Source organism: Vombatus ursinus, unplaced genomic scaffold (genome assembly GCF_900497805.2).
Source record: "Vombatus ursinus unplaced genomic scaffold, bare-nosed wombat genome assembly UNPS02014820.1, whole genome shotgun sequence".
NCBI lineage: Eukaryota > Metazoa > Chordata > Mammalia > Diprotodontia > Vombatidae > Vombatus > Vombatus ursinus.
In genome coordinates this window covers 10,780,865-10,797,070 of record NW_020954598.1, presented here as the reverse complement: position 1 = coordinate 10,797,070, position 16,206 = coordinate 10,780,865, and the positions used below count along the sequence as shown (strand labels likewise).

General features: G+C 38.2%; 1 protein-coding gene across 8 annotated transcripts in view; it reads right to left on the bottom strand.

Annotated features, from left to right (window-relative positions):
* Window positions 1–16,206, bottom strand: part of COBL (cordon-bleu WH2 repeat protein) — a 345,422-nt gene that overhangs the window by 223,009 nt on the left and 106,207 nt on the right. For all 8 annotated transcript variants that reach the window (XM_027837120.1, XM_027837126.1, XM_027837119.1 and 5 more), the window contains exon 3: window positions 2,040–2,250. In XM_027837120.1, coding sequence (XP_027692921.1) covers window positions 2,040–2,250 — 211 coding nt within the window. The remainder of the gene's footprint in view (window positions 1–2,039; window positions 2,251–16,206) is intronic.

Sequence of the window (16,206 nt, the reverse complement as noted above, 5' to 3'; positions counted from 1 at the left end):
AGACGCCCGGTTTAGCCATAATGCTTCTGCTACAAATCCAACAGGTTGGTGGGAATTAACACTGCAAAAGGGAGGTGCTGAAAACTAAACCCTTCTTGGAAGCCATTCCATTAAATAACAAGGCCAAGTGACAGGATAATAAAGAAAGACAATCAACAGTTGAGAAAGAACTAAGAATTCAACACCAAATATGCACACATTACTGTGGTTCTATAGTTCTGATCAGATATGTACAGAATAGTTCACGTAGACTTAGGAAATCAACATGCCTTTAGAGAAGTGAAAATAATTCAACTTAAAGAGGACCTTCAAAAAAAAAAAAAGAGGCCATCAGGAATGCTATTTAAGAACTATCAAGGGGCAGCTTGGTGATGCAGTGGATAGAGCACCGGCCCTGGATTCAGGAGGACCTGAGTTCAAAATCTGGCCTCAGACACATAATACTTACGAGCTGTGTGACTCTGGGCAAGTCACTTAACCCCATTGCCTAACAAAAATCAAAAACCAAAACCAAAACAAAACAAACAAAAAAAAAGAACTATCAAATATGCATTAATTTATCTGGGTAAGACTGTACATAAATATGTCTATAGATGTGCATACATACGTATACAGATGTGCACGTATATGGACATACATATACACGTGTTTGTATACATGTATATATAAACACATGAATAAATGATATACATATGCGTGTACACACACACTTACACACACACACACCCCTTTTAAATCTAAAAAATAAGATTAAAGAAATAAGCAGCAAGTGAAATCAGGGAAAACAAACAAGTAATTTGATTGTATCTGATTCTATAAGACTATAGGAACTGAGTCAGACCAAATAATTCAGAAGGCTCCCCTAGACAAAGCTGCCCAAACTCAGAAGGTTTGGTACCACTACTTTCATAGTGTTAAGAGAACTAACTACAAATTGAAGTCTCAGTCCCATTGCCTGTAGCCAAATGTCATGGTCTAAATATATCGTGGGAGTTTCTTCAATTGTAAAATGGGGATAGTGATAGCACCTACCTCACAGGCTTGTCTTGAGGATCAAATGAGGAAAAAGTAGTTAGCACAGTGCCTGGCATGTAGCAAGGACTATAAAAATGCTTATTTTCTTCCCCTCCCTTCTCATGAATACATCTAATAGGAAGGACTTAATTCTCGATTTCTTTAAGAAATACCCACTGAGCTACAGATACAACAAAAGAATAATATTTCATATTTAATAAATGCAGTATTAACTATATAGGCCAAAGAATTAATCCTGGAGATAAAATCCTCAGTATTTTACTTCATCTGATTAAAAAACAGTATCTCATAAAAAAGTTCTAGGAATCTGAGAACAATATATATCTTTTCACTAAAGCAATATGCACAAGAAAGATTTTTTGAAAAATAGTAATTAACATTACAAAAAAAGCCTAGACTTACTTTCAGTTAGTAACAGAAACCTAAATTGAGTTTCCTTCTGTTAAGATATAGTCTAAATAGAATGAATAACAACTGTAAACCTAAATTACAGACACACACACTCTTCCATTTTTCTCAGTACTCAGATGTTAATTTTCAAAAAATGTACCAACCACAAGTGATGCTCCAACTTTATGGAAAACAAACTTTTTTTTTTTAAATCTAAAAGTCTTGTTCTGATGAGTCAATACTTCCCTGGGTGTTTATTTGGATAGGGAAAACACTCCCACTAAATAGGAAAAAGTAGAGGGAGGAAAAGGGACAGAGGAAGTCAGAGGAAAGGGAAACAGAGGGAAAGAAGTTTAGGAATCTTGATGTTTAGCTGTTTTCCCCCTTTCTGAGGTGAGGCAGAAAATAAAGGCTTTTACCTTCACTGTGTCCTCTTACCAACATTATATATCTCAATGTACTACTGTGGTCAGGGTTGGTTTGCCCTTTGATGGCAATACTGTCTCCATTCCATGCCCCATTTCCAGGAGCTAAAGTGCAAAACTGAAAAAGCAATAACTTTGACCATAAGAAGCAACCTTAGGGACAGGATTCAAACCTTTGGCCCAACTTACCTCAGGCACCTTATGGAGAACTGGTTTGCTCTTTTCTTCAGGGACTTTTTCCTTCAGGAATATAGTGTGTACATCAAGGGTCCCTATCAAAGTATTTGGCTTAAAACTCAAAGGTTGTTGGGTCTCCAAAGACCTGAGCTCCAGGGTATAGTGGGCTGGATTTAGGTGATTCTGGAGGCACAGTTCAACCAGCAGGTCCATCATGGCATTACTGCAAAGTTAAATAACATTCATGGTTATTAGAAGGAACTACAACTTCCCTTGACTTTAGTACCGTAGAAGAAATACTACTTTTCTATCTAGTATTGCTTGAGGAAGATTGAAGCAATAGCTTTTAAGACTACTAAAAATCAGCTTTCAGTAAATACTTAATAAATACTTAAGACAAGCTTTTTTTCTTAGGCAAGTCTCAATTGAGACCCTCCTCCCATGAATAAATCAATCACCACATAATTTATTATGTTGCTCTTAAGTCGTTTGAGTTGTGTTCAACTCTTCATGACCCCATTTGGGATTTTCTTAGCAAAGATACTGAAATGCTTTTCCATTTCCTTCTCCAGCTCATTTTATAGATGAGGAACTGAGGCAAACAGGGTTAAGTGACTTCTCCACACAGCTAGTAAGTGTCTGAGGCCTAATTTGAACTCTGGAACATGAACGAATCTTCCTGACTCCAGGCCTGCCACTCTATCCACTGAGCCACATAGCTGCCCCAAATAACTATCTACTGTGTGGTAAGTACTGCGTTGTTGTGCTGCTGTTCCTTCATTCTGGAAGAGGACTATGACATCAGGAAGGTGATGCCATGACTGGCAAATGAACTGGATTTAAGTGAGAGAGGGCTGTGCAAAATCACCAGCCTCCTCTGGAGCCATCTGGGTCCAGTGGCAAGATAGAGATAAGGACAACTGGAGATGGCCCCCTAAGTACTGTGTTAGAGGTTTAGGGGGCAGCCAGAGCAAGGCATGGAGAGGAGAGATGGAGTGTCGTGTCTGAGGAAGAGCAAGAAAACCAGCCTTTCTGGAATGGAGGAGAGCAGGGCAAGGACATAAAAGTTGAAAAGGCAGGCTAAATTCAAGTTGTGAAGGCTTTAAATGCTGGAGTTTACAAAAAAGAGTAACATGGTTAGACTTATGCTTGAGGCAAATTAACTCAGTAGATGTATGAAAGATGTATTTCAGGCAAGGAGACTAATTCTTAAATTCTTGCAACAGTCCAGGTGAGAGGCAGCTGTAGGAGTACCAAGTGGGACATGAAAGCAAGGTTAAGTTATGAAGGTAGAAATAACAAAAACTGGTGACTGATTGTCACATGGTTTGGAAAGGGAAGATGAAGAGTCAAGGAGAAGGAAAAGACCATGAACCAGGGTGACTTATACCAACTTCACGTGGCAAGAGATTTGATTAGTGTGCGGTCATCCTGTCATCTTGGACCTCTTAAAGGTCATTGTAACTTTCAGAGTCACTGGAATGGAAGTGGGTAAAAAGTGACTACAAGCTAAGGAAGGATGGGTGGGATACTCACTGTAGGGATAAACATCTAGTCAACATGCAAAAATGAATGGGTCTCAGTACTCTTTAACCAGGAATGCGATGCAATTCCTGGGCATAACCTTTTTATACTTTGGACCTTAACACGGCACACCTTGCTTGAACCTCCCTAATGCACATAGCATCACATCATCTTGCATTATTGAGATCTGTGAATGTGTCATATCTCCTTATTAGGTTAAGTTCTGTGAGAATTGGGAACGTACCCTAAGTGCAATCACTTATCTCAACCAATAACTAGCAGAGAGCACTAGCACATTCCAAACAGAACAAGCATATTTTACATAGACACTCCCCACACACACTCTGAATAATTGCAACACAATCAGGGTTTTGTTGCAGGTATTTTCACTCATTTGCTCAAGATGGCATGACAGTGATTTAAAAAAAAAGTTAATTCAAATATTTAATGAAGCACCTACCAATATCAGTATCTGCAATATTTAGAACTTAGATAAGGCTACAGAATCATAAGCTTCAGATCTGCTACCATAGAGACCATCTAATAAAAGACCTTCATTTTACATATGAGGAAACTGAGGCCGAAAAAAGTTTAGTGACTTGTCTAAGGTCACACACCTAATAAGTACCATCTCCAGGATTAAATTTCATGGCATGTTTTTTATTTGGACTTGAACTATTTTCAAGGCTCAGTCTGGCACCACCTCCAAATGCAATGCCTTTCCTGACCCCCTGCAGTTAAACTATCTCCCTCTTTGAATCATCTTACAGTCTAAAATATTATATCTTCCAGTAAAACATAAGCTCTTTAAGAGTAAGCAATGTTTCATTTTAGTCTTTGTTGCCCCAGCACATTCCAAAGAATTAGTGTTTAATAAATGTCAGAGAAGAGAGATACAATGTGGTTTAAATAACAGCCTTGGAACTAGGATGATTTGGGTTCAAGTCTAGCTTCTGACACAGTTTGTGACCCTGGGCAATCACTTAATCTCTCAGTACTTGGAACAACAATCTAAGACTCAGTTACCTACAGAAAAGATGCCAACCTATGTTAATAGAAATAATTTCCCCATCCAGAAATTCTCCAGACCAATGAAATCACAGGCCTGGTCTCTATCCCTAATAATTGTTTCTTTAATCAAATTATACCCATTCTATAGGTTAGCATTTTTACATACATGGCAATAGCAAGGAACAGTAGATAAAGTACTTGGCTTGCAGTCAGGATAACCTGAGTTCAAATCCCATCTTTGATTCTTATGTGTAAACAGAGGTTAAGTGACTTGACCAAGGTCACCCAGCTAGTAAGTGTCTGAAGTTGGATTTGAGGTCAGGTCTTCCTGACTCCAGGCCCAGCCCTCTACCCACTGAGCCATCTAACTGCCCCCAGAAGAGGTCTTAGAGATCATTTATATCATCCTAGTCATTTTCACAGATGAGACAGTTGAGGATCAGAGAAGTCATGAGTTAGTTGCCCAAGTTCACACCACTCTAATAAGGAGGCCCTACACCTATAGTTTTTCATACTGATCAAATTACAGAGCTTTCAGGCATTTGTGAATTTAATAATATATGAATGTGAAATTTAATATAGACTATGTGTTATAGATCTTATCTTTACACATTTTATACATTCATTTTTATGTACTTTGATGAGGCCTATATAATCAGTTAATCAACAGTCAATTTTTATTAAATACTTACTATGCCAGGCACAGTGCTTCAAGTGCCAAGTACACAATGAAAGGCAAAAACATGGCTCCTGCCCTCAAGGAGAAAGGTAATAGAGAAAGGGAAAAAGTATTGATATTAAATGCAGTTATTAATATATTAAATAAAACAAAGGGGAGTGCTGAAGGTTTGTGAGTAAGGTACGGAACTTGATAGATTCTAGTCCCAGACTGTCATAGAAAGTTAAAAATATTTCAGTAGAGTCTCATTCCTGTAACTAACACATGTATAATTCAAGGCAAATTCATGAGGAACTTTGCATGAGAACCTCAGGAGAAAATTTTATCTAAGCATAAGGAGAATGATATAAAATAGCAGAATCAAATGTTTGCTGACTCAGAAAACAGGGGCCCAAATTCCCATTTTTATAGCACTTTACAAATCATGTTCCTCACAATTTGATGAGGTAAGTAGTATGCCTATGACTATATCCATTTTACAGTTAAGGAAACTATCTGAGGGATTAATTGACTTCACCATGGGAACACAGGCAGCAAGTGTCTAAAGTGGAGTATGAACATAAGTTTTCCTAACAGCAGACTCCTTCTGCAATGCCAGGCTGCTTCTTGGTGTAACAAAGTACGCCCTTCTACTTAGCTGCCAGGTATGCAAGGCAAATGCTTTGTAAACCTCAAAATGTCATGTAAGTGTGGGCTATGGTTATTGTCCTGCTTTTATGGGTGAGTTGGAGCACAGAACAAACGAGAGCAGAGATGTGGGTGTGAACCTACATGGGCCAGTAGCCACCATTCTGTCCTATGGCTATAAAATACACCTTTAATCTTGACAAGACTATACACTACTTCTCGCGAAAGAGTCCAGATCAGAATAGATCCACAACCCCTACTGAGGGGAAAAGAAACTGGAAGCATTAGAGAGGCAGCAGGACACTGAGAAACAACTCTGGATTTAGAAAAGGGAGAGTTGGGGTCAAATACTAGATCCATCACTTATTAGTGGTGTGAACTTGGGCAACTAGTGACTTCTCTGATCCTCAGCTATCTCATTTGTGAAAATGACTGGGATGATATAAATGATCTCTTAGAGCACTTCTGGGAGCAGTTAGATGGCTCAGTGGATAGAGGGCTGGACCTGGAGTCAAGAAGACCTGACCTCAAATCCAGCTTCAGACACTTACTAGCTGGGTGACCTTGATCAGGTCACTTACCCTCTGTTTGCCTACAAGGCAGCTAGGTGTCTTAGTGGATAGAATACTAGATAGGGTCAGGAAAGACCTGCATTCAAATCTGACCTCAGATACTTAATAGTGGTGTGACCCTGGGCAAGTCATTTAACCTCTGAAAGAAATGGCAAACCATTTTGTATCTTTGCCAAGAAAACCCCACAGACGTATGGTCCATGGGGTCATGAAAAGTTGGACACGACTGAATGACTGAATTACAAGGGCCCTTCCAGTCCTAAAATCCCATGAAATGGGAACCCGTGCTCTCCTACTGGCTCAATGAAGTGCTCTTTTATTTGAAGGTCATTGTCATTACTAACCAAAGGTTTACATGAGGCAAAAATGCTTCATTCCTCACCCTCAAATACATCTATCTCACTGGGGTCATGGCTGGATTTTGCAGGGCCTTCCCAGAGTCTGGTGAGGAAATGGGCCAAAAGAGCCAGAATTCCTGCAGTGTTAAGAGAGGAATTCTTTCAGAACCAAGGGGAGAAGAAACAACAGACAGCATCCCAGACATATCTACCTTAGGTGGTCACTGTACCCCTTTACTGCTTTTATATCATTCGTTATTGGCTGTGAGAGCTGTCAAATGATAAATTAAATAAGATTAATGTTATCACAGCATTTTTATCTCCTAGACTTTAAATTTATAGGACCTTATTTGCCCAGAATAGTCAGAAGTAATTTTCCTTTTCTTTTTTTGGTCTGATTTATTCAAATGACCAGTTTCTATCAAAAGACACAAAAAAAATAGAGTTGATGACTAGTTGGCATTATGTTGCCAACGAGGCAATAATAATGATGATCATGGAATCATAGATTTAGAGCTAGAAAGGAATTTTTTAGCCCTTGAGTCCAAATTCCTCATTTTACAGATGAGGAAACTGAGGCCAGGAGGCTAAGTGATTTGCCCAAGGTCACGCAGGTAGCAAGTAACAGAAACAAGGTTTGAAGCAAAATCCCATAACTTCAAAGTCACAATCCTTTCCGTGGTACCATGTTGCCTCTCGCATTTATATATTTATTAATTCAACAAGCATTTATTGAGTACCTACTGAGTGTCACACACTGTTATGATTTAAGGTTTATAAAGCACTTCATCATAACCATTCCAGAAGTCAAACATTATTAAGTACTGTTGTCCCAATTTTACAGATGATGGTGAGGCACAAAGAGGTTGTGACCTGATCAAAGGCATACTACTAGTAAAGATTGTGAAGCTGTATTATGACTTCATTTCTTCTAACTTCAAACCCAGCACTCTTTCCATCACACTAGGCTATGAAAACAATGCCACCTACCCCTTTACAAGTCTTCTATCTAAACAAATAGAGTTTTTCAAAACAAAGGCACAGGACAAGTGCTGTACAATTATAGGATCATAGACTTAGACCTGACATTGACCTCAAAAGAACTTACTTAGGGGAGCTGGGTGGCACAGTGGGTAAAGTGTTAGACTTGGAGTTAGGAAGACTTGAATCCTGCCTCAGATACTTATTAGCTGTGAGACCCTGGGCAAGTCAGTTAACTTCACTTAGACTCAGTTTCTTCATCTGCAAAATGGGATAATGATAGCACTCACCTCACAAGATTGTTGTAAGGATCAAAGGAGATAACACAAATAGGTCTTTGCATGCTTTAAAATACCATATGAATGTTAGCTGAATGGTAGCAAGCCATCAGAGGCCATTCAATCAAACCTTCTCATTCCACAGATGAGGAAACAGGCCTGACCTGAAGGGTTAAATGACGTGTCCAAATGGCAGACAGAAGGACTGGGGTTCAAACTCAGGTCCTCTGACTCCAAATCCTGGGCTCTTTCCCTGGTACCACCACCTAGGTGTTATTTTCAATGATGCTAAATATAATTTAATATACTGTCATGACTCAGTGTATAAAAACATCGGATAAAAAAAACTATCTGTAGTTAACCAATCTAGACAGTACATATGACATTTTCAATGTTTCAGTATAAGAATGAACAGTGAACAGTCAAAACAAAATTAATAGAAAGGGGTGTGTGTGTATGTGTGTGTTTAAATTTAGTGGAAGACACCAACTACACTAACAAATAAAGTCTTATTTGGGCTATTCATCATGATGTGCATGTGAGTAGATTCTACAAGGTTATGACAATAAATTATAGGCTCTGACACATCTTTCTGAGTTGAAAAGGCTTCAAGGATGGCCCCACGATGAACGCTTAAGTCTATTATTCAAGGACCAGTCTGGCTAAGTTCCATGACGCTCATCAACAGATGGATCCCCCCCCTGCAAGTGATCAAGTGATTGAGATTTTCAGCCAGACTATCATGAAGACTGTTACATCAATGAAGGAATTGGGTTAGGTCTGTGTTGAAAGAGGAAATTCCCACCCTGATAAAGCCTTAAGTCTTTAAAGTACTAGATAGAACGGCCAAAAAATGGATTACTAAAATATTACTGGATTAATGTGGCATTTCCTCAGTCACAACATTGTTAGAGGAAAATATGACCCAGAATCCAAAACTGAAATCATAATGCAAAGTCTTAGACTTAAGTAATATAATAGGAAACATAATTCCTTTTGAAATCTGCTTTTATGACAAGGAAATCTAGGTCAGTGAACTAGGAGCTTTTAAATAATCTTGATCAAGTTTCATTTATTTCACATTGGGTTTTCTTCAAGAAAAAGTGGTGCTTTCAGAAAACAAATGAGAAGTCCATAAAATTTATCCAGGAAAAAAAAAAAGTCTCTGGTCTTTTCTGTTGCAATAATGTACCTATGCAAAAATGAACTTATATCACTCAAGGACAAATAAGAATCAGACAAATGAAAAAGAAAAGCTCCGGGCTAAGCGATGGTCAAGTTGCTAAGCATTTACAAAGTCCCAGGCACTGTGCTAAATGATATCCCTCACTTCAATGAGAAATCAGATGATTCTGCTTTCACATCTCTCAAATACCAGCCCTTCCTTTTCTCCATCTCATATGGCCTGTGTCCCTTATCACCCGGACTACTGCAAAAGCTTCTAAATTGGTCCCTCTGCCTCCAGTCTCCTCTATCTCCAATTTATTCTCCAAACCAATGTCAAAATAGTCTTGATCAAGCACAGCTTGATTAAGAGGGGTTTTCTATGTTAGTTTCTTGCCCTGGAATCTTCAATGGCTCTCTTAATGTATATAGGATAAAATGCACACTTTTCATTTTGGCATTGACCACCCCTCACAATCTAGACCTAACCTACCTTCTCAGATTTACATTACACTCCTTGATGCATTCTAGTCAAACTGGCTTGCTTACTGTTCTAGAAACTCATTATTCCACCCCTTTTATAATGGCCATTCATTCCATCTGGTATGCATTCCTTTCTTACCTCCATCTCTTAAAATCCTTGTCTTCCTGCAAAAGGCAACTCAGGGACCATCTCCTGTGGGAAGCCTGTCCCAGGGTTGTTAGTTGTCTGACCTGACTCAAATAATCTTATATTTACTTTTGCATAAAAGCTGTCAATAGCTGTCAGCTCTTTGAGGACAGGAATTTTTTTTAATTGACTTTGTATCTACAGTACTTCCCAAAAGGCTTCCTATAAATAAGTAGGTGCTAAATAAACATTGACTAAACTAAATTAAAGTACAAAGTGGGGGAGAAGGAAAAGTTAAATAGAATCTTTGCCTGCCCTTTAAGAAATTTGTCATCGTTTATAATTTATAGGAATGAAAAAATGTCATTGTTTCCACCTACTAAGCGTGTCTCCACTCCTCTCCCATGCTCAGGTTTTGCTATCCTTATAAAAGTAAATGAATAATTAAAGGACCAGTCACACACATATTTGGATTAACTTAAAAACAACACACAGGAAATATAAAAGCTATTAATGCTATAATCTCTGTTGTCATTCTAAGGATTAGCAGCAAGTTTGAAACATCTAATTAGAAGGAGGTGTGTCTGAAAGGAGAGACTCTGGGATCACTGGAGGGCTTGCCACGCCCTTTTCCATTGCAGAAAATAAACCTGTCCTGCCCCAGAGCAGGCCAGCACAGAGGGGTTTCCAATGTTGGCAGAGCCACCATTTATTATGTCTGTTCTGCACTGGTAGAAATACACTATTCTAGCCTAGTATCCTCGCCACGTATGGCTGTGAAACTCCATCTCAAACTGGCTGGAAATCAACAGTACAACAATTATGGCTGCCACTTTCAGAGTGCCATATGAATTACATCTGGCAGTATTACATCCTTGAATGGACGTTAACCCAGATTAAGATGCAGTTCTAGACCTCACAGTGGGGATTGGGGAGCTTACAAACAGCTGGAGAAGAATACTCAACTCACATACCAGCAATCTACCTCCTCTAGCTTGGCAACCAAATTCTGAAACACATTTTAAGTCCATGATAGCAAAACTAAACTACTAAATGGAGGTTTTTAGACCTACGCCTTTCCTCAAAGAGAGGAGAGGAAAGGAGAGGAGAGGAGAGGAAAAAGGAAAAGGAAAGGAGAAAGGAAAGGAAAGGAGAAAGCAAAGAAAAGGCATATTCCAGACATGGACCTAAGTGGGAATGTTCAGGTCGTCCTCTGTGGTCCTAAAACCCTATCTTCATGGCTCTCACATAAAATCATGACAATGGCATCAGATGTTTTATGTTCTAAAAAATAGGTATAAAGGGAAGTTTTAAATATTTAATTTAATAAAATATTTAAAATATAACATTTATTAAACTACTTAATGTTGAGGTAACTGTTAGATCCTAGGGGAGATACAAAGTTAGATAAAATAGGATCCTTGCTCTCATGAAACTTACAATGCAGTAATACACCAACACAGATAACCAACATAACATTACAAATATGACAAAATAAAGACCTACGAAACACGGTTCTGTGAGGGGTAAGGTGGAACGTTGTTACCAATGACAAGAGAATAATATTGTTGTCACTTTAGTAATTTATATAATTTAAATAAAGAGAGGCAGCCTGGTTTAGTAGACAGAATATCGGTCTCAGAGTTACAAAGGTCTGAATTCAACTTCCACCACTAATAAATAATGGTAGTACATTAAGCCAAACAAATTGGTACCAAAATTCTCTCGTTGGCCATATCTAAAATTGTATGTCTCATTCTACTGGTTCAGCCCATCACTTCTCTGTCCAGAGATGTATAACATGGATCATCACTGCCGAGCTAGAATTGTGGTCAGTCATTTCATTGACCATAGTTCTTAAGTCTTTCAAAACTATTTATCTCTACAAAGCTGTTAATGGATAAACCATTTTCCTGGCTCTGCTTATTTCACTCTGCATCAGATCATATAAGTCTTCCCAAGTGTCTCTGAAACCACCATTCTTATTACTTCCTACATCTAAATAGTATTCCACTACATTCATATGTCATCACTTCAGCAGTCAGGGCCACAGACACAGAGCAAGAAAAAACCTTAGAGGCTGCTCAAGGGCAACCTCCTCATGGTACAGATGAGGACACTAAGGACAGAGAAGTCAAGTAACTCTCCCAGGATCACACAGCTAGTAAATATCTAAGGCAGGATTTAACTAAACTAGATCCTTTGATGAGACACAACATTATCCACAGGACCCATACTCTCAAAAAGTCATCTGACATAAAAGAATCTCTTTAAGGCCCTTGACAAGGCTTTCAAGAAACCAGTATCACCTCCATTCCACAATGATCATGGTAAGAGTATTACAGTGGATAAAACAGTTTAATACAATTATTCATTTATTCATTCGTATTTGTGCTGTTTGCTTTTTCCCCTTTTAACCTAAAAGAGAAGTGAGTTTACTAATGAAAATGTAATTACCATCAGCTACAAATGTAATTGCATTTAAGAAAATGAGTGTGCAACAATCCAGACTTAGAACAAAGATAGGAGTAATTCCTCCATAATCAACCAATATGCATTTATATGTTAAGTGCCTATTATGTGCCATCCAATGGATAGATGGACATTATGGATGCAAAGACAAAAGTCACTGCCCTTAGGCAGCTTACATTCTAGGCAGAAGAGACAACATATGGTGTCATATACAAAAAGTTAACTACTAAGTGGGGGAGAAGGGCACTAGAAGCTGGCGGGTTCAAGAAAGGATGCAGGATTCCTTTAGGCAACAGTTGTCCAAATGTTATTAAAATACATTTTCATATATGGAGCTTCAATTTACAGACAATTTTGTAGTAGTAGTACCTTACAAAGTGAGCAGTAACTGTATAGCAATTATTTGTCTCTGTATCTATCAGACTAGTTTTCAAAATGAGACAGTTCACACAGTTTATAGTATGTAAATGAAAATGTCATCTTTCTAACTATAAACCATTTCTTTCAAGGGCTCCAGTGTGAATGGAGAAACCACTCAGAAAGCTGGTTGAAGCAAAGAAGGATGCTCAAATAGAATAAGCAGATTCCCCGCCCCCTCCAAGAGAAAAAGAGGCCTGTGTCAGCCACCCACTCAATTCTTTCATGGATTTCTTCACAGGTAAGCACTGGTCAGCACTCATGCTGCCTGGTATTTCTAAAGTCAAATATATTAGACTTTTTAATGAGTATTGATTTGTTTCCTTTGCTGGGCTCTTACTGGGTAAAAAGGAAACATTTTTAAATGGAATAATTCAACTTGACAAGTATCCCCTTATTATTTTCCCATCTTTCCTAGAGAATATTTTTCCATTACCAGTTTTGTTTTCATACTGAATTTCTTGTTTTTAAGTCTGATATTTTATTTGCAAATGTCTTTAAACTTTTTTCCAAAACAACTATTTTAAAAATGGCAATGATGCACTGCGCATCAAGATCACCAGAAGGAAACCTAAACTACAGATAGCTGTCATTATATTTGCATTTTTACCCTTTTTTTCCACTTGGTATTCCAACTAAATTTGGAGGTTCTATGGGATACAGTTTAAGAAGAGATGGGCTAGGGAATCTCTGATCTCTTCCAACTTTAAAACTATAGGGACCTAACTACTGCAAGTTAACAATCCTTGCAAGATGTTCTTAAGACTTAACAAGTCATTTCGCTTCCATTTCAGAGTCATTTCATTTCTCATTTTAGAGTCATTTCCAAATGACTCTGGAAATTTTCCCTTCTATAGCGAGTCATTAATCACATGCAAATTAAATGACTTCAGATTCCCGAAATATCTCACCCCAAAGTATATGTTAATCTTTTGTCTCAACCTTCAATATGTTCCTCTATTAATACTTTAGTATTTAGTTATATATGACAATTGAAAGCAAAACATCAAAATGCACGTGCCCTGTCCACATCAGGACTATGGCTTTATGAATGATGGGAATCAAGCAATTACTAAGAGAGGATAGGATTCTCAAGTATAACTTTCAACAGCCCCATGCTCTCCAAGAACAATAGAAGACAGTGAGATGGCTTTTAAAGGTTAAAGTGATGTTCAGGAATATTGAACAAAGTGGCTGACACCTCTAAGGTTCTCTTTACCCCATAAAAAATGTCTTCCCACTACAAGTAAAAATATTTCAAGTTTCATGAAAAAAAGCCTTTATTTAGGAAAAAAAAAAATTTGAAGTAAAAAAAAAAAGATGTTAGGTGAGGATTAAACAACCCTATGAGGAGGTACTACTATTATCCTTCTTTTATAGTTGAGGAAACTGAGGCAGGCAGAGGTTAAGTGACTTGCCCAGGGTCACATAGCTAGTAAGTGTCTGGGGCAGAATTATAATAATAATTAAAATAATAATAGCTACGATTCATATAGCACTTACTATGAGCTAGGCACTGTGCTAAGAGTTTCACACTTATTATCTCATTACATTCTCACAACAACCCTAGGAAGCAGATGCTAGTTTTACAGTTGAGGGAGCTGAGGTAGGCAGAGGTTAAGTGACTCTGCCCACAGCATACAACTAGTAAGTGTTTGAGGCTGAATTTGAACTCAAGTCTTCCTGACTCAGGGCCAGAGGTCTATCCACTGGGTCGCCTAGCTGTCTCCCAAAATATAGGATTTAATTGCTACCTCCTCCCCACAAAAGCCACTTTTCAGATGGATTTTTTATTAAGAGCTGATGTAGTTTCCCTAATTGTTAACTCTGAGTCTTAACTAGCTCACTTCCTTCTGAAAGTCCATTATTTTGAGACATAGGGCTGAGAAAGCTATCTTTTTAGGTTATTTTATTTGTCAAGGATTGTAAAGTTCACACCAATATAGGTGTGCAAGATCAGCTACCACCAGAGAGGTCTTTCACACAGAGTGAGCTCAATATTTCAGATTTTTGCAGGAGCTACAACAAAGCACCCTATGTGCACGTGGTATCAGGCACAGGTCCGAAGGAGCAGCCGGGATCTTCAAGCCTGCCGCTCCCTATTTTTACCTTCACCACAACAGAAGGAACATAAGCGGCAAATACGCATGAACAACAGGTTTCTGGTTCCCTTGTAGATTTCACTGAGAAAGGAGATTCTCTCACCAGTTGTAAACCAGTCTATTATTTCCTGTACAGGCTGGGATACCCAATGACCTCACACAGTCCAAGGGCACCTGAGGCCCACAGAAGAACCCTTTGAGTTATATGAGAACTAGGATATGAAATCTCTATGCTGCTATAAAGTTTCACACTCAGGGATTTGGATACTCAAGAGAAAGACCCACCCCACTGCAAAGGAGATAACCTCTCCTTCCATCTTCTCTTTTTAAATGTGTTCCAGATACAGCTGATTGTCTACATCAAAATGATATTACTCCCCAAACTCAACATACTTGCTTTTCTTCCCCTAAGGTTTTCTTTTGGCATAAGCAGTTGTCTCTCCAAAGATATTCTCCTCATGTTAGTGCTCCATTTATGAACATTATTAGATGGATTCAACAAGTATTCAACTCTATTCCACCAACATTAATTGAATAGTTCTTATGTGAAAAGGTATGTGGGCTGAGCCCTGGGTTCTAGTACACATGCAATGTCAATTCTGCAAGCATTCCAAAGCAAATTTCTTAAGAATAGCTAGAAAAACTGTCCTTCCTGTCTAATTTTCCTGTCTCTGATCACCACACAACACTGTGTAAAAGTCTAAGATGGACTAGAGATTTCACTTATGTGTCTGGACAAAGGAATCACCCAACACCTGCTGCTGAGGTATTGTATATATGTTTAATATTATAGGAGCATCAGTGTTGAATTACTGTACATTTTTTTTACAAGCTAGCAATGATGAGTAGAAAGAATATGTCTAATCTAAGAGGCAGGGAATTAAGTTTGTTTCACTGCTGTTATGATTAAGAGATGAAGTGACTGGATAGAGCCCCAGCTTCAGAGCCAGGAAAACCCAAGTATAAATAACTGTTTCACTTATTAGCTGTCTTACCCCAAGTGCTCACTTAACTTCTTGCACTTTCAATTTCCTTATCTGTAAAATGGGGATGATAATAACACCTAGCTCACAAGGTTATTTTGAGAATCAAATGAGGTAATATAGGTAAAGGGCTTTGCAAATATTAAAACACTATATAAATGTTAGCCAATATTGTTATTATTATTTTATCCAGAAGGCTTATGTGCTTCTACAAATCCCAGTGATTAAAAAACAGAAAAGAAAGACTATAAAATACTTCATGCTCAGGAAAAAAAATTCAAAATCGCTGTTTTAAACATAGCACAGGACTCTGGCTCCAGGCCACTCTTGTATTATTAACCAAGATGACACATAACACTAAAGCCTGAAGCAAAGAAAAAGCTGACACACAAAGCCAGCAGAATTTCTCATTCTCACAACC